The following is a 17,860-nucleotide window of genomic DNA, read 5'->3' as shown; positions in this document are numbered from 1 at the left end:
CAAGCCAAGACCTGGTTAATTTTTCGGAAACACCCTGAGGTCAAGATACAGCACAATCGTGAATCGTGAATCTTCAATGGGAGGAACACTTCGTCGAAGTCAGAATTATTCCTTTACCACTTCCAGCTCGCCATCACCATTCGCGGACACTATTCGGAAGTTACCATGTCGGATCCATCGCAACAGACCTCAGGTTCGTCTTCGACAGGACAAACCAACGATGGCGCTCCATCCGGTCGACTCACTCGACCTGCACGCCCACTTCCAGGCGTCGCTTCTCTTCGCGGCGCAGCTCCCTTACGAGGAGGCCCCGGTCGTGGAGCGTTCGTCTCATCAAGCGCATCTATGGTCCCCTCACGATCATCCTATGCTTCTTCTGCTCCTGGCGCACCTGGTCCGGCCACAATGGGTTCCGGAACCCGCATGCAATTCCGTCCCGTCATGCCCCAGCGTCGCAAAGCGTCCGAATCACCTGCACCACCCTCGTCCAACACGATCGAATCTTCGAACGCTTCTTCACCGTCTTCACACTCAGGCATTCGTGGTGGTAGAGGTCGCGGCCGAGGCGGGGCACGTCCGCCACGCCAACCAGTACAGATGACCGCTTCAGGACCGTTTGCGCTAGGTCCATCCGCCCGTCCAACAGGCAAGAAGATCGTTCCCCTCGGGCCTGGAGGCTCTAGCCTCACTCCAGCTGGCAGCGCAGATTCCAGCCGCAGCAATACGCCTGCCAAATTGGATCCAGATCGTGCATCCTATCGCAATCCGGACAAGCTCAAGGATGCCGAGCAATACTCGGACCCAGAAGACGGTGATATAGAGATCGTCGATTTGGACGAAGTGCATATTCTTGATGAGCTCGCACCGCGAGCGCTTCCCCGCGTCGCCGAAAAAGAGAGCAAGAAGGACAAGCAGAAAGCTGCCGATGCTCGGCAGAAAAAGGTAGACGGCCGAATCCTCAAAGAAGAACGTGATGCTAACCCGAGTGCTGCAATCCGGGTCAAATCGGAAGATCCAGACGATATAATGGCCAGTTTGGAGCCATCTTCAACAGTCATCTCGAGCGCTTCTGTGACACCGCAACCCGAAGATGCATCAAAAATCAACAGCGCTGACGCGCTCGATCTGAGCGAAAGCGAAGGCGAGGAGCTCATGGACGACCTCGTCGACGATTTCGTCTTTCACGATGACGACGATGTTAATCCAGAGAACCGACTATACCTGTTTCAGTTTCCGCAGCTGTTTCCACACTTCAAGCCGCTCAAAAAATCCAAGGCGACCGACATCAAAGCAACAACCTCTACGACTGATGCATCGGCCAAACGTCGCAATGTATCCTTTGCCGAAGGTACGACCGGCGGACCTGGTCTTACTGGAAAAGACGACCCCTCCGCAACAGCCAGCAGTTCCGAGATCGACTCGGACTCTGATTCGTCCATCGCAGACTCTGAAGCAGATGACAAGAAGCACAAGTCAAAACTTTCCACCTCTTCCAAGGCCGAAGGCCTGATTGGCAAGTTGAATGTGTATCGCGATGGGCGAGTGTTCCTACGATTTGGCCAAGATTTGGTAATGGAAGTGACGGGTGGATCTCAAAGTACGTTCTTGCAACAGGTGATGTTATTGGATTCCACCAACAGTACAGCGACAAATTTGGGCGAATTGCATCGCAAGTTTATCGTCAGTCCTGAAGTGGATTGCATGCTCAACGACATCAGTCTATATGATGAGGAGGTGAGGGAGCGGGAGGAGAGGAGGAGGAAGAGGGATGAGGAGAAAGCGGAGGCGGATAGAATGAGATACGGAGGCGCAGGAAGTGGATTCGGCGGTCTTGGTGGTCGATGAACTGTTGAACCACTATGTAATACACACTTTGACCCACAAATCTGTTTGTGCTAAGTTACTCGCAGTTGACCAATCTATTGTACGTGCGGGCACGGTGGTGGAACGTAGAGCCTCGCGACTGTCTGGATTGCAACTCTACCGTTCTGGTACCTTACTCCGAATCCTCTTCCTCCTCCGTCTCGTCTTCTTCGTCAGAGCTCTCCTGACTCTCCAAAATGTACCTGATCACCTCCTCAGCCGCTTTCCTCAGCTGCCCGTTCTTCTCTCCACCCACGGCTTCGCTACTCTCCCTACTCAAAGGACTCTTCCACCAGCCGACAATGTTCTCCTCGCTGATCACATCGTCGTTGTAGAATTTCTTCAACAGTGGCAGGAAGAGCTTGAAGTAACCCTCAGTCTTCGCGCAGAAATGTTGGACCGTAGCAAGGGCTTCGATCTGATCGTCAACCGCAACCACCGAGATCAAGGGACACCACTTGTCAAGCACCTTGAGCATCTGTTTGGGCTGTTCGGGATCGCATTTGTGCAGGATGAATTCAATGACGGTTTTGCGCACTTCTTTCAGAGGCACGTTCGAGGCCATTCGAAGTGTTTTGAGTTCAATGGCGGCATCGTCGACCGTGTGGTTTTCTTCAAACGCTCGTTCGAGCGAGGCGGTAGCTTCGGAGCGGAATTCGTTGAGTCTCTTTACTGCAGCTTGCTTTTCAACGTTGGTCTCGCCACCGTCAAGCATCATAGAGTCACCAAGGAGGTCGTCATCCGAGTCCGACAAGGTAGCGTCGGTACCTGATACGAGGTTTTCCTCATCATCATCATCCTCCTCCTCATCGGAATCGGCTCCGACACCGATGGAGGATACGTCGGAGAGGGAATCGGACAACTGCATGTCGTTTAGGTCAGCACCGAGTCGCATGAGTCGCAGGTTGTGAGAACGTTCGATCTCATCAACTTCATCTTCGTCGTCGTCATCGGATGCTTCCGAGTCCATCTCTTCCTCGCGCCTGATAGGCTTGTCTCCCAATGCAGGCCATAGGTAGCCAACACCTTGTGCTCCAATCTCTTCCGAGTAGGCATCTTTGTTACCAGATCTACCTCCCGACCCGTCACTGACACGCAGAGAATTGTCGTTATCGTCTTCTTGCTCGCTATCGCTGACAAAGTCGAGTTCGGATTGGAACTTTTTGTTGGCTATCCTGCTGAAGGCAGCAAGCTCGACGTTAGGGCCGACAACGCAGCCATCGGCGATGATGGAGCCCTTGTTGATCTTGACGCCATCGAGAATCTTGACGTTGGCACCGATGATGCTGCGTTCGATGGTGCAGTCAGAGCCGACGATGGTGTTGGCCCAGATGTATGAGCCAGAGATGGAAGTGCGACTTGCAACCTTAACGGACGATCCAAGCACAGATTGTTGGAGGGAGGTTCTATCGCCAACCTCAGACTGGGAACCGACGAGTGTGTGTGTACCGAGCTGGCAGGTACGGCTAAGCACCACATTGTCTCCGAGGAATCGAAGACCGGAGCGAGGGCTGTATCGCTGACCACCAGGGAGATAGCCGGCAGGGCCGAGCGGGTAGGTCCACTGACCGATGACGTCTCTTGAGATGGCATCGTAATCGGCGGGCGACTTAACACGTGCTGCGTAGCCACGACCATACAGCGAAGTGCCGACAGTCTGCGGGAAGGACGAGCCTGCGGTCTGTACTGCCGAGGCGAGTGGGCCAGTGGGTGCGACATGGACGAAAATCTTGCTGTCGAGGAGGTCAGAGGTCAAAATTCCAAGTACAAAGTCGTGACGAAGTGTTTGGTAGTCGAAGTTTTCCGAGAAGAGCGGCGGGACGTCTACGGAGCAGATATCGATACCGCAATCAACAAGATCGTTTCGAACATCGACTTCAGCGCCGTGCGACAGGCTGTTTGTGGTAGCGGCAGCATCGTGGTCAAAGATTTCGAGGGGTAAAGTGGTTTTCCTGAGTCTAGGTGCTGCAGGAACAGGTGCATAGTGGACGAGTTGCGAAGTGTGAGGCTCGATGAAAAATAGCGAAAGACTGCCTGGAGTGCGTATCCTGCTGCGTTTTCCAACAGGCATGGTGCAGATGGTCATGATGGCATCCTTGTCCTTCTTTCTTCGACGCTTGTGGGCGTGGACGATGCTAGCGAGATCCATGCTGGCGACCGAGTCAGCGTGAATCAGGATAAAGTCAGAGCGAATGATTTGCCTTCCGTCGAGCTCTCGCATCACGTCGCCCAGCGACTGAGCGTCAGGAGTGGCAATGACGGTGATCTTGGGCAGCGAGTATCTTGCCGAGGAGGTTGTGAGGTGCTTCTTGATCTGATCCGAGTAGCGACTGGCAAGGATGAAAATCTCCTCGACTTCAGCCAGCGCAAGATTCTCGAGTGTCCAGTCCAGCAATGGCACGTTGCACAGCGGTAAAAGACATGCTGGTCTGTCGGCAGTCAAGGGATCTAAACGCTTTTGAAAGGCATCGGCGAGTACGACAGCCTGCAACGGTTCACGTTGTAGATCATCTTCCTTGCTCTGCTGAGATTTGGCCCTAGAAGAGGCGCCTCCAGATTTTGCGCCTCCTTTCGGCGCTGATGATTTAGGTGGCATCGTGACGAGCTGGGAAGAACTGATGGTGGTGGTACCACAACCTGCAATCCGAGCTGCGGAAGCAAAAGAGGGGCAAGTAACACTCACGACTACAATCACGAATACTCACGACTTACACGAAAATCCACACGTAATTCACGATTCACGATTCACGATTCACAATTCCCGATTCGCGATTCGCGATTCGCGATTCACGATTCGGTCTCTCACTTTTGGTCTCTCCACAACTCTCACTGCTCACTCGTAACTGACTGCTGACTGATTATTAATTTGGCCAAACGAAATTCTTGGAAGAAATACGCAAACTGAAAAGGAGAAAAAAAAAAAAAAAAAAAGGTGTTGGACCCTCGCTGCCTGCCTCTCCTCGAGCCAAATTCAGTCACGAGCGTTTGCAGGCACAGGCCAGCTGCTTCTGCTCGATAGCCAAGCTGATGCCCTTCAGGTCGTTCTTTACTCCATCACTCGCCCCTCATTGCATTGCACGATTGCTCGACCCGCTTCAAGAGCACGAGGTGCATCCAATATGGCTCCTAGGAAAAAAGCTGGAACGCCAGCTTCTGCACCGATGAGCGCGTTAGCAGCTCGCAAGGCTCGTGAAGAGGCGCTGGCCAACAGGAGCGAAGGGGATCCTTCCACCTTGGGCAATGGCGAAGCTGCTCCAACATCTCGCCTGTCTCGCAGGCAATCAGAGAATGCTGATGCTACTGTCGAGGTACCGACTACTGCATCACATCCTGTTGCATCCGATTCCACTTTGGCTTCGTCCTCCTCCGCCAGAACCTCATCTTCCACTCTCAAACGATCACGTAGGTCATCTACAGCGCCAGACCCCACTTCCATCGCCGTTACCAGACCAAAGAGAAACTCAAATTCATCCAGCGCTCAGCTGCCGCCTGATTCGACTCCTAGCAAGGCGACCAAGGCTACTCTGAGTGACCGCAGCTGTAGGACACAGTCTTCGACTCAGACGACCCCCGCTGGTAGAAACAGGGGTAAAGATCGGCAAATCTCTGATGCAGAAGATATCGAAAATGATATGAACTCAGACCACGACATTCAGCAAATTCTCTCCGAGTTCGGTCGCGAGGCTGCGAGATCAGACATAGAAGCCTCAGGATCAGAACAACCACCGCCCAAGAAGCGCGCAAAGCAGCCCTCCCACCCACGTCCAACAGTAAACGATCCCAAGAAGATGCCCATAAACCGCACTCATACGGATGCGACTCCAGAAGTCAAGATGTCGTCCAAGAATGTCGCGCTCACAAAGCTGGCGTCAAAGGAAATGCACTCAGAAGAGTCGAGCACCTCTCAGCATAAGGCCCAGCAACTGGTACAGAGGAAGCCCACCGAACAGCAAGTACGCACACGAGGTGCTAAGCGCTACTTTGCCGACAAGTCTCATCTGCGCGGAGAGAGCCATATTGATTCATCTGCCATGCCAATTGAGGACGAGGTGACGGGTTTCCTCGCATTTGGCCACGAGGAAGATGACGAGGATCAGTCCATAGAAGCAAATGGCGTCCCAGACGTTGATCCGAAAGTAGACAAGAAGGCAAAAGATATGCAGTCTGACCTAGAATCACACGATTCCTCCGAGGACGAAGAGCAACAGGGCCCAACAGCTGCTGGTAACAATGGCAAGAAGCCCAATACGCGCTCAGTAAATAGAAGCAGGCATCGTGCGGACCCTAACGGCAACGGTCACCAGACGAGTCGGACGCACGTAACAACCAATCACGCGCTCGTCAACCAACACGAACAAGATGATGATAGTGTCGATGACGGTCATCTCCAAATCGGTGCGCCTGCTCTCACTCGGGCAGCGCTCTTGAATGCCATTCCCTACTCCAACTTTACTCCTATCCTCGACGGCAAGCTGAAGAACACGATAGTCGTGGAAAATAAGCGCAAGCGAGGCAGGGAAGCCCTTTACTTCGGCCTGCGTAACGGAGAAACACTCGTCTTTCTCGGTATCGGCCATGTCGAAATCCTCCAAGGGAGCGCTCAGGTGGGAGGTGCGGTATTGTCTCCTGCCACACACGGCTTCAAAGCTGCCAACATCTTTGCACCCATCAGTAATCCGCTTCCGGTCCTCAAGTCTGTCTCGACATCGCACTACCCGGGTCAAGGCATGGCATCGGCTGACTCTCTGAGCAGCAATGCGGATAAGAACAGTGACACCTACGTCGATGAACTCTTGGATGCTGCATTTGACACAGTCGTCAAAGTGACGCCGTTCGCTTCTCCCATCACAGCGCTCGGCCAGGTCTGCCCCATCGGTGGCCTTGCCACACCATTCTCTGCACCCCCAAGCCTAGAGCTTAGCAACAAGGTTCACCATCTTGCTGGGATCAAAGTGCTGTTCGAGCCCAGCATCGAAGAGATTGCACAAAAGCCAAAGAATCTCCTTGCGGATGGCACGTTTTCCACAATGGGCCTCAGCGCCGCTTACATTCCTCACAAGTGGCAAGCCTCTCTACACCATCTTTCAGCAGCTGCATTGTCCGCTGCGCAGCACCCCCAGGAGGAGTCTGTCGTCGCTCTCATTCGCGGAAATAAAAAGGTTGGCAAGAGTACCTTGAGCCGCATGGCTCTCGAGAGGCTGCTGTCGATGGGCAAAAACATTGGCGCAAAGGTTGCATACCTCGAGCTTGATCTCGGCCAGAGCGATTTCGGTCCACCGGGAATGGTAGCTTTGCACGTCTTTAGTCTCAGCGACAATGTTCAAAGTGATCCTGTAGGAGAGGAAGCTGATGCAGTCACGGCGATCAGCCAATCCCAGCCGCAAGACACGGTTGACACCGAAGAGTCGATTGCAGTGCCAAAAAGCAATGGGGTGCGCAGCGTTCGCAGCGTCATCTCGCTCGGTCCTGGTTGGTGCCAGCCACGCGTACCAGTGCGAGCACACTTTATCGGAGATGTTTCACCCCGAGATGATCCAGAAAGCTATGTTGCTGCTGTGCACGACTTGATGGATTTCTTCCGGGCACGAATCCAGCCAGGCGAGCCAAACGAGAATGGCGGGTCTCATCGTGTTCCGATCGTCATCAACACGCAAGGCTGGATCAAGGGACTGGGTGCCGATCTTGCCGCGCGCATCGTGCCCATTCTACGACCAACTCACATCTTTGACGTGATCCCGCGAGGCTCACCAGACCCAATACCGCCTCCTACTCGTGGCCACCCGTGGCTGGACGTTGAGGGGGCCATTCTTGGCGCGGGACCCGAGATAGTCACCCTGGAGAGTGTGTCGCAGCTGGAGTTTGTGCAAGGTAGCTTTGGTGGCGGGGACAAGCGTTCTGACACCGGTGGGAAGCAGCTCAACGGCACGTCTGAGACAAACGAAGAAAATGACAGCCTTGGAGATGGAGGCTCAGAACCCCCTCGCTACATCACCGAAGTCGGATCCAAGTTGGCCCCGGCCGAAGCTCGGCTGTTGAACGTGATGAGCTACCTTTACGCAACCCAGCTTGCTCCCGCCGAGCCTGACCATGCTCTTCAGGTTCGAGGCAGCTGGGACCTAAGCGAGCCGCTTGTACATCGACGTCCTCTGGTGGTTAACGTTGCCCAAGGCCTGAAAGCAGGAATCCGGGTGATGGCTCTCGGATCCTCGGTGCCGGATAGCCTGAAACTCTTTGCTCTGAACTCATCGATTGTCGCCATTGTTATCAGAGAGTGTGATGCAGCGCAGGACGCGGACGCACCACAAGATGTACATGGAAACATCGAGGCGCAGAAGGAACATGATGTTGCAAGCCCGTGGAAGCAGGCTTTTGACCGCGCTGCACAGATTGCACCGTCTGGGTTGAAATCGTCAACGCGCTGCATTGGACTGGGCATCGTTCGGTCCATCGACGCAGACGCAGGGCACGTGCATCTGCTCTCACCGCTGGACCCGGCGTTTCTTCACCGAATCGAAGCGAGCACCGGCGCCAGTATTGGATTGGTAAAAGGTGCGCTCGAGCTCCCCGTCTGGGCGTCGCTTAATTTCGAGGCCATCCAAGAGGCGCGCGAAAGCAGACTCGACGTCCCGCCCGCAGCTCAACATTCGACTGCCAATGGCGACGATCAGCAGCAGCAGCAGCTCCTTGCCGGAATGCCAAGGAACCAAGTTCCCTACCTCGAATGGCCTCATTCAGCAAATCAGAATTACAAACGCAAACACTTAGCCACCAACAGCCTCGGCTCCATGAGCAGCGGCACAAGCACCGTTCAGCTGGGCTCGGAAAAGCGCCGCATCCGCCGCAACCTCATGCGCAAGAGTCAATTTGTATAATAAATCCATGCTCGGGCTAGATCATCTGTCTTGGTCATCGCCGCACATTCACGATTCACAGCACACAGATGCTGATCTTCACGATATTGTATTACATATAGTCATAGCAATCATATCTCATCACCTTCAGCTCGATAGGAAAGACTGTGGCCATCCCGTTGAACGCGTCAGCTGCCTGTTGGTTTGGAAGAAGACCGTGATGAGCAAGAGCATCGTGTGCATCACGATGCTCCCCAAGCTTGTGTCCTTGCTTTGCTACAGTGATCCAGCGCTGAGTCTCCTTAACCCAACCCTGGCAGTCCTCTGCAGTCAATGTAGAAAGCGTGTGGTAGATGACGGCTTCGAGAGTGGTGTGATTTTGCAGATCCTCGCGGCTGACGATCGGTTGAACCTTTGCAAAGACGCGCTCGGAGAGGTTGAACCATGGCGTATATGGCGGGAGGAAATAGACCACGTGGCCTGCTGACTGGATTGTCGACACAACTTCCGGAACATGACGACTGCGTACATTATCCATGATAAAGATCCTCGGCGGTCCGGAACGCAGCTCTGGAATCAGCGTGCTCTTGAGAAAGTCGATGAGCAATTGCGATGTGAAGCCGCCAACATGTGTGTGGGCTCCAATCAGGCCTTCTCGGCCAACTGCAACAATAAGAGACATGTTCTTCTTGCGATCGGCTGGTCTACCTCGTTGTACCGCCCGTTCTCCTACTGAAGCACGGCTAGCTGATCGTGTGAGATGCAGATTGAATCCTGCTTCGTCGAAGAAGACTGCGTCGTTTAGACTGAAGCCCTGTAGCTCGAGGCTCTCAAGCCCCTGAATCCAGCGCTGCCGAGCGGCAATCGTCTGCTCGTCCTGATGTCTGTCGTGGTCAATATGCATCCGGTTGAGCGAACAGTGGCATCTATCCTTGGTTACACGCTGAGTTGTTGTTACTGATATTTGAGGTCCACCCTGCTGGCGGAGGTGCTCCCGCATCTCCTCCAGGGTTGCTGCAGGATGCTGGGCTATGTAATCCAGCATGGTATTGACATCCTTGTCCGTGTGTTGCGCATCCCCCCCGCTTTAACGATAAGATCTGCCCGTTGTGCTCGAACCTCTTGATTATTGTAAATACCGTGGAGAACGAGAGGTTGTACTTCCTGGCAACGTCCGCTTTGGAATGCCCTTTGCTGACCACCGATTCAACGATCAGCTTCTTCAAGGCATCCGACAGCGTCTGCCTGGCTCGTTTCTGCGGAGGTGTCATTGCTGCTACGTGATATTCTGACATTGCAAAGGTAACGTTGAGGTTATATACATTACAAATGCACGGCGATGACGGTGATGACGAAGACAAGGATGATCTAGCCCGGCAACGCTTGAGGCACTCAGTCTCTCAGTACCGCCAGCTTGCTCTTCGTGTAATCAGTCAAATTAACATGGCGTACCTAAGCATCCACGATTTTATTGACCCGTAAAGCGTGCATCGTGAATGACGTTAAGCATGAGCTGTCATGAGCTATGATGTAAAACGTTGAAGACGTAAATTGCATGACAACACTAACTCCGACCTGACTGCGCTAAACTATGAAAAAGGGATAAATTCCCTTCGCATTTCCCTCTTGCTTCCCGCTTTTATTCTGAGCCATCCTTTTGATGCATTGGCTCAGTTAATCAGGGTTGGGAAAAAATTTGACCCCGACCCGATTTGAACGGATGGCCTTCGGAAAATTCCTATGCGGCTGGAAGCCGACGCTCTACCCCTGAGCTACGAGGCCTTTGCTTTCTTAGCCATTTAGAGAATATATTATATGTACGTTTATTTTAAACGCTCTCTCTGTAAGCTGTTATTGATGATAGGAGAGGGGGAAGCTTTTCGTGATTACTAGCTGCCTGCCCGAGGCACTGAATCTGCCCCCGGTATAGAGAGCTACAATAAAGCGTATGTTCCAAGCAAAATCTAAGTGGTGCTCGTTTTATTGACCATGCGCCCCTAATCATTGCTGTCATTACCGCTCACGACTGCTGCGCAGTCTTGATGTTATTCAATCGCTCGTCTCGATTCTCCAAACGACCAAGACGCGACAACTAGAAATGCAAACACCTCAGCTAGGCACAAGTCCTGGGATTGGAAGAGTAGAGGAGTCTATGTGTATATATGGTGATATGTCACAATTGTATCAGCAAGTAGCGAGACAAGATACTAGGTCTGCTTGCACAGATCGCGACCGGAGCGTACTTGAGCGTCGCAGAGCGATACTTGGAGGGGCATACTGATAAGGCTAGCTGCCAGGATGCCCAGACTGTCACCGAACTGTGCACATCGAAGGTGGAGCAGCGCTAAAGCGAGTTGGTCAGTGAACCTGATTATCTGTTGGTCAAAAAAGAAATGCGTGATCAGGAAGGTGGTACTTACCCCAACGCAACCGATCCTGAATTCGTGTTCTTGGGCCTTCTTCGCCATCGTATACGCCGAATCCTCTTCTTGTCCTTCATCGTCCACTTCTTCGCCCGTAGACGGTAGCGCAATCCCTCGACCCTGCTCGTCCACCCCGATACTATAGAACACGCTGACGTACGCCGATCCACCTGCCAGACCCTCGACACAAATCAAGACGATCACCAACGGACTCGCGATGCTCTCCCTAAACCAAGCGTACAAACTCTCGGTGAGCAATACCGCCAACAAGCCCGTCTGAAGTACCGCTGGCAACCACAACAAGTGTCGCGGGATGGCAGGAAGCTTGAAGATCGAAATCGAGGAGCGTGAGAGGAAGACAAAGGTTTGATAGACCAACTGGTACAGCGGATAGTAGTCGGTGAGTTTGCGAATGATGTGTGAGAGTAAAGGATGACTTGAGCGAGTTGGGAGAGGGTAGATGAGGGTAGGGGCTATGCCTTGATTGATAGTGTACTCCATGGCGTAGACAATAACCAGAGGGATGATGTATGGTTGAAGCATAGGTTTGAGTAAAGCCATTTTCTCTTGAAAGGAGAGTCGTACTTTGACATCCTGCTCTGACCCAGGGCCAATATGTATGGTGGAATCTTGTCTGTCGTCATTGGCGGTGGTTGGCTGATCGTCGCTAGAGCTCCGCTCCACTGCATCATCTTCTGTCGACAATGGCGCATACATTGCGCCTCCTTTACCGTCTTTCCCTTCCAGCAGCTCTTGCACCGATGGTAGAATTATCGCATATGCCATGATCATGAAGGCTGGCAGAACACTCAGAATCGCCATTCCGGTTTGCACACCCAGCGGCCGGACGACCCACCAAGCTGCTGCACCTATCAAACCAGCTGCGCCGGTGCCACTCGCAAACCATCCCACGGCATCACCGGCAAAGCTGGTTTCCAGACCCGCGCCTGCCGCCTGTGCTGCGGTCAAGCCACTCCTTGTCTCGCTAGACTTGGGTGCGTACCTCGTACTCAACTGCAAGAACGTCAATTCTCCAAGCCCCGAACTGAAGCTTGCCAACGAAATGCCCACTAATCTCATCGCCAATGCCGGGAAAAACGACACGAGCAGCATGCCAATGAAGCTCAGGGCTGCACAAGACCATACTCGCTTGCTGTATCGTACTTGACCTCGTAGGAAGTAAGGCCAAATGGCTTTCGCGATGAGTGCTGGAAAGATGTTGGCGAAGCTAACGAGTCCTGTGGGTACACCTTGTGGGAGAAGCTCGAGTGCCGCGGTGAGGATGACGACGTAAAGCGAGTTATTTAGCAGGCCAAAGAGGAAGAACGCTGTGTTGAGGCGGTAGGATGTATGTTTCTGTCGAGTGGAGGTGGTTAGCGTAGCTTGACGAGACGCAAGCGGAGACTCGGAGGTGTTGGTGACCATGGTTCTACGAGGATCGGATGCAGAAGAATGTGCGCCGACGTGTAATGCCTGTTGCTCGCCTTCGATAGGACGAAGTGGCAGTGCTTCGATCGTCACCATGCATACGTAGGCCTGTTTGTCTGTAGCTCAAAGCAGCACGAGGATCATCGGCACTCGAGTCGAGAGTCTCCTGCCTTGCCTGATTAAGTCGAACCTCTGAAGGGATGGAGAAGAATTGCAAAGGAATCGAGCCCAAGATGATGGTACCAAAGCAGGCAGGTAAACGAACAGCTCGTACTGCCAACCGAGGCGAAAATCGTGAATCCTGAATCTTGAATGCAAGGCCGCGTGAACGTGGCAGAAGCCGTGAGTGCAGGTTGAACCCTGAAATCGTAAATATCGTAAATCGTGAATCGTGAATACCGCCGCCACTCACGACTTGTTCATCAAGGACATTCTTAGCTGATTTCCATTTATCCTCTTTCGGCGGCGTATACTCATACGCCATGTGAAGACCTTTAGGTACACCTTGGCACAAGTCTTCTAGAGAGACTGCCTAGGCAAACTGATGGTTGTTACTGTAACAAAACCAAGAGGGCGCGCATTGCAAAGGGAATTATGACGAGCGGAACGAGGCAAACAAGATCGGTACTGAGTAATTGAAGGAAGGTAAGGACAATAATATATGGAACAGGAGCAGGTACAGACGTTTGCGCTGGCCATCAATCCCTCCTTAGATTGTCCAAACGAGCCTGAAGAGCATCTTCGTCCTTGGATGCACCGCCGCCGCCACCGCCACCGCCACCACCGCCGAATCCTCCTCCTCCGCTAGCTCCTTCACCGATCGCAATGCGTTGCTGTGGCGCGGCTAATGGGGCCGAGAGTGCCGCAGTAGGCGCCTCGCCCAACTGCTGGCCCACCGAAACGCCGATCTCGTCAAGCACCTCTTTGAGAATGTTGTCCGATTCCTCCTCCTCTCCAACGCCTTCGTCTTCGTCGTCCATGGCTTCGTCGACTGCTTCGCCCATCATCTCGTCCTTCATGTCCATGGTGGCGCTTTCGCGTTCAAAGTCACGCATGATACGTTGAATGGCTGGCAAGTTCATGCTGCGATTCATAGTGCCCATCGCCCTTGTTGCGCCTTTCATGGCTTCGGCCATCTGCTGGTTGCTGCGGAGTGTCTGGATGCGTAGCGAAACGGCTTGCAATTGTGTCTTCATCTGATAGAACTTGTGGATGTGTCTTCGTGTGCGGACCAGATCCTTCGCCATTACCTTGCATGCGGGCTGTCATTACGGGGTGGATCAGACGAGATTGATGGTCAAAAGGCCGGTACGTTTAGCTGGAGCCAATTTTATATAGGCTGATTACATACCATTTGACCAGCTCGAGCGCTCTTCTTGATATCTTGGGTAAGCTTCTTCTCCTGCTGCTCAAGTTTTGTGCGCTCGCGATCGAGCTCCCTTTGCGCTTTCTGCAGCGTTCTCTGATGTTGTCTGAGACGCTCTGCTGGCGATTTGGCCCTGCCAAAAAGAGACTCGACAATGTTCATGGTTGTAGATGGGCGTAGTTACGAGGACGATAGCAGAACCGATGAGGGACGGTCGATCAGTGCTGACCTGAATTTGGCGCGCTGAATGACAGATCCGATTGATGAGGATAGAGATGTGTGACAAGCGTGATGCAAGCAAATCAGTGTCAGTGACGGTCAAGAAGCTGAGTGGGACAAGCGGGTTCCAAGCGGATTCGCGATTTGTGATTGTAGCCGGATGGGTTGCCACGGTGTAAGCGGTGAAGGTGGATTCACGACTGTGTTTAGTTATTCTGATTTGCCTCACGCTGGTTGCGATCCGTGCTGAAAAGTGGAGCGAGCGCAGGCAGATAGTAACACTCACGACTCATTAAACACGAATCTCGTGAATTCACGACTTTGACTTGGCGATCTCGTTACTCTGACTGCAGCCTGATGCTGTCCATTTTGGACCCTCAAAATTCACGACTAATTCTAACATTATGTTCACGGTTGTTGGTTTGCAGGTACGCAGGCACGCACCATCGCATCCGCATGCCCCGTACGCCGCTGACTCGTGGCCGCTTGCCGCACGCCGGCGCGCTCCTATTGTCACTCGCGGCGACCTTACACTCATGACTTGTCCCCACGCTCACGTCACCCAAGCCGTGAGCGAAGCTCGAGTTCACGAGTCCACGCTGGGTCATGTTGTTCAAACGTGTTGGTGCGTGCGTGTTGAGATTCACGTTGGCAGTCGTGAGTGAGCAACCCCCACGACTCTTAGGAAGCTCAAACGACAGTTTGTGATTGACAGGGAATCACGAATCATGAATCGTGAATGAATCACAATCACGAATGTACAGTTGTGAGTACTGCATTCGTGACTGTATGTGCTGCTGCTTGGCAATTTGGTAACCTTGCTCCACCATCTCAAAAGTCAACGGTACCCTCGCCGCTGGACAGACAGAGCGGGTCTCTGATAGGTCTCTTCGAACGGCACCGCCTGCTTGTTGGTCGTTTGCAATTTCGCCAGTTGCTCAACTGCTCGGGTACTATCCTCCATCGGCTCAACCTTTGTCACAGCACTGGCATCACAAGCGCTCGCATAGCAAACACAGCAGCTTCGCTACCATGGCCTCGCTCATTCCACCGAAGAAACCGCGCAAGCCGGGCATGCCCAAGCTCACCATCCCAACAAGACCCACTTCCTCTTCTTCGGCTCCCAGCGGCTCACTTGCATGCGATGACGCTCCTTTTGATGCTGCTTCTGCGGCAAAGGCTCAGCCAGGTCACCCATCTCAGCGACCACAACCTTCATTGATAATTCCACAGCATTCCACATCCTCATTATCTCTCGGAGGTCACGCATACCAGGATGAGGGCTACGAGGACGGCCATCCCGGCGTCTTCAATACCACGGCTTCCACCATCTACCCAGACACGGTTCCGCATCTCACCAACTCTCAGATGTACACTGCAATCACAGATGACCTACGGCGTGCTATCGGAGGCATGTCCATCACCGACTCGGATGGTGAGCGCCTGGATGCCAGCGGGCTCAGGATCCCAGTCACAGGCGGCAAATCTTCGTCTCACGGCTACTGGATGACGAATGACTCGGCGACCGCGAGTATCAACGCAGACGGCACAGAACCAAATGGCGCAGACGTATCGTCGCAGCCATCTCAGTCTCGAACAAGGACCGACTCGAGCGCTTCAGCAGCATCGACACGAGCGAGCAACCAAGGTGGACATGACGATGAACTCGTCTTGGCAGGCAACTTTGAGATGCTCTCTCGACTTGGAGAAGGCGCCAGCGGTGAAGTGCACAAGGTTCGCCATCGCCCTACAGGTCTCATCATGGCCAAAAAGACCATATCCACTTCTCCCAACCCAGCAATCCACCGACAGATTCTGCGTGAGCTTGCTTTCAACCGCTCCTGTCATTCGGACTACATCGTACGATACTATGGAGCTTTTCTCGAGGAACAAGATACCTCGATTGCCATCTGTATGGAATATGCAGAAGCTGGCTCGCTAGATGCCATCTACAAGAAAGTCAAGAGCCGCAATGGCCGAACGGGAGAAAAGGTACTCGGCAAGGTGGCCGAGTGTGTTCTCAAGGGATTGAGCTACCTGCACGAACGCAAGATCATCCATCGTGATATTAAGCCCAGCAACATCGTCGTCACGCGCCAAGGTCAGATCAAATTGTGCGATTTCGGTGTGTCTGGCGAGCTGATCAACTCGGTTGCCGGTACTTTTACGGGCACAAGCTTCTACATGGCGCCCGAGAGGATCCGAGGCTTGGCGTATACCATCACTTCCGACGTTTGGTCGCTTGGCCTCACTATCCTGGAAGTGGCAAGCAATCGGTTCCCCTTCCCTGCTGAAGGTGAGCCGCCGCTGGGACCAATCGATCTGCTCTCGTACGTGGTCAACATGAAGGTGCCCGAGCTGCAGGATGATGAGAAGGCTGGCGTCAAATGGTCCAGAGCTCTGCGTGACTTTATCGAGCGTTGCCTCGAAAAGGAGCCTACCAAGCGACCCGGTCCCCACAAGATGATCAGTCATCCTTTCATCCGCAAATCCGAGACGCGACAGCCGCAGCCCGACATTGCCAAATTTGTTGCAGACGTCTACGGTTGGAGCTATCTGCCGAGTTCGATCGCCAACCAACAGGAACAGACGCCCACGCAGGCGACAACTAAGAGCGCAACATTGGGCAGGATCCCAAGCGTGCGTTCTGCGCCTGTCGCAACAGCCGCTTTGACTGCTATGACGAATGATCAACCGATCCCGGTACCCATACCGACATCGGTGACGGCGACGGCAACAGCGACAGCGACACAGTTCGGTGCTCCGCCATGTATCGCACCAGCAACACAGGCTTCTAGATCGATAGGAGCACCGAGTGACAGACTACGTACACTTCCCAAGATCTCGGTAACAATCGACGAGCAAGCCCGCACAGAGCCGACCAACGAACCGCCAGAGGAGTCAGCTGGTACGCAAGCTGCTTCCTTTGGCATAAGGCCACGATCGCATAGCCAGGCTCGAAGTCAAGAGGAGCGACTAGCAGCTAGACTGCGAGAGGCTGATATTGGGCTGGTGGGTAGCCCTACGACAACCACAGATGAGGATGAAGCTGGACGCGCCTAGATGTCTGGCGGTGTAGTTCTTGTGTTGGCCTCACGTGCAATCTTAGTATGTTGCTGAAAGGCGCCAACCAATTGCTGAGCCTGTGTGATAGTCTTTTTGTGTATGCTAGAAGAGCCAAGAGTCGTGTCTAAAAGCAACTTACGACTGCGAGAGGTGATCAGCAACCAACACTCAAGTGAACATGAACCACGGAAGGATCACAGATGCAAACCCATTCACGATTCACGATTCAGATTTTTGATAAAATTAGATTTAATTTTTAGGTAGCTTTTTGCAAATTCACAATTCACGATTCACGATTCACGATTCACGATTCACGATTCACGATTCACGATTCACGATTCACGATTCACGATTCACGATTCACGATTCACGATTCACGATTCACGATTCACGATTCACGATTCACGATTCACGATTCACGATTAATTCACGATTTCACGATTCCGCGATTTTGCACGTTCGTGATTCACGCTTCACGCTTCACGCTTGTCTCGTGTTTCGTGTTTCTTGTTGGATCGGCTAGGACAAAGGCGGCGTGTGAAAAGCGGATGGAGCTCTTTCCGCCGCAAACGGATCCGAGACCCCACAATCGTGAATCGTGAATATTGCACAGTCACAGTCACGAGTGGCTCTCCGCTGAGCAA

The 17,860-nt window shown here is 53.1% G+C and overlaps 6 protein-coding genes and 1 non-coding gene across 7 annotated transcripts; 3 read left to right on the top strand and 4 right to left on the bottom strand.

Annotated features, from left to right (window-relative positions):
• Positions 1 to 165: 165 nt before the first annotated feature.
• Positions 166 to 1,845, top strand: UMAG_04870 (uncharacterized protein; the record flags this gene model as incomplete). The annotated part of the gene is made up of 1 exon (XM_011393407.1): positions 166 to 1,845. The coding sequence occupies one exon, from the start codon at positions 166 to 168 to the stop codon at positions 1,843 to 1,845; it is 1,680 nt and encodes a 559-aa protein (XP_011391709.1).
• Positions 1,846 to 1,996: 151 nt separating this feature from the next.
• UMAG_04869 (translation initiation factor eIF2B catalytic subunit epsilon) lies at positions 1,997 to 4,459 on the bottom strand (the record flags this gene model as incomplete). Its single annotated transcript, XM_011393406.1, has 1 exon — positions 1,997 to 4,459. The coding sequence occupies one exon, from the start codon at positions 4,457 to 4,459 to the stop codon at positions 1,997 to 1,999; it is 2,463 nt and encodes an 820-aa protein (XP_011391708.1).
• A 523-nt stretch (positions 4,460 to 4,982) lies between these two features.
• Positions 4,983 to 8,735, top strand: UMAG_12286 (uncharacterized protein; the record flags this gene model as incomplete). The annotated part of the gene is made up of 1 exon (XM_011393480.1): positions 4,983 to 8,735. The coding sequence occupies one exon, from the start codon at positions 4,983 to 4,985 to the stop codon at positions 8,733 to 8,735; it is 3,753 nt and encodes a 1,250-aa protein (XP_011391782.1).
• A 1,676-nt stretch (positions 8,736 to 10,411) lies between these two features.
• On the bottom strand, positions 10,412 to 10,496 carry UMAG_16093. Its single transcript is given in 2 exon segments — positions 10,412 to 10,447; positions 10,461 to 10,496. It is a non-coding gene; the product is annotated as a tRNA-Trp (tRNA).
• Positions 10,497 to 10,921: 425 nt separating this feature from the next.
• On the bottom strand, positions 10,922 to 12,661 carry UMAG_10856 (amino acid transporter YHC3; the record flags this gene model as incomplete). Its single annotated transcript, XM_011393462.1, has 2 exons — positions 10,922 to 11,032; positions 11,135 to 12,661. 2 exons carry the CDS (start codon positions 12,659 to 12,661, stop codon positions 10,922 to 10,924), a joined length of 1,638 nt encoding a protein of 545 aa, XP_011391764.1.
• Positions 12,662 to 13,263: 602 nt separating this feature from the next.
• On the bottom strand, positions 13,264 to 14,093 carry UMAG_04865 (ESCRT-III subunit protein DID4; the record flags this gene model as incomplete). The annotated part of the gene is made up of 2 exons (XM_011393405.1): positions 13,264 to 13,827; positions 13,917 to 14,093. The coding sequence occupies 2 exons, from the start codon at positions 14,091 to 14,093 to the stop codon at positions 13,264 to 13,266; spliced, it is 741 nt and encodes a 246-aa protein (XP_011391707.1).
• Positions 14,094 to 15,182: 1,089 nt separating this feature from the next.
• UMAG_10855 (uncharacterized protein) lies at positions 15,183 to 17,213 on the top strand (the record flags this gene model as incomplete). The annotated part of the gene is made up of 1 exon (XM_011393461.1): positions 15,183 to 17,213. One exon carries the CDS (start codon positions 15,183 to 15,185, stop codon positions 17,211 to 17,213), a length of 2,031 nt encoding a protein of 676 aa, XP_011391763.1.
• Positions 17,214 to 17,860: the final 647 nt, after the last annotated feature.

Source organism: Mycosarcoma maydis, chromosome 17 (assembly GCF_000328475.2).
Source record: "Mycosarcoma maydis chromosome 17, whole genome shotgun sequence".
Lineage (NCBI taxonomy): Eukaryota > Fungi > Basidiomycota > Ustilaginomycetes > Ustilaginales > Mycosarcoma > Mycosarcoma maydis.
The sequence above is the reverse complement of the archived record's forward strand: the minus strand, read 5'-3'. Positions and strand labels throughout refer to the sequence as shown.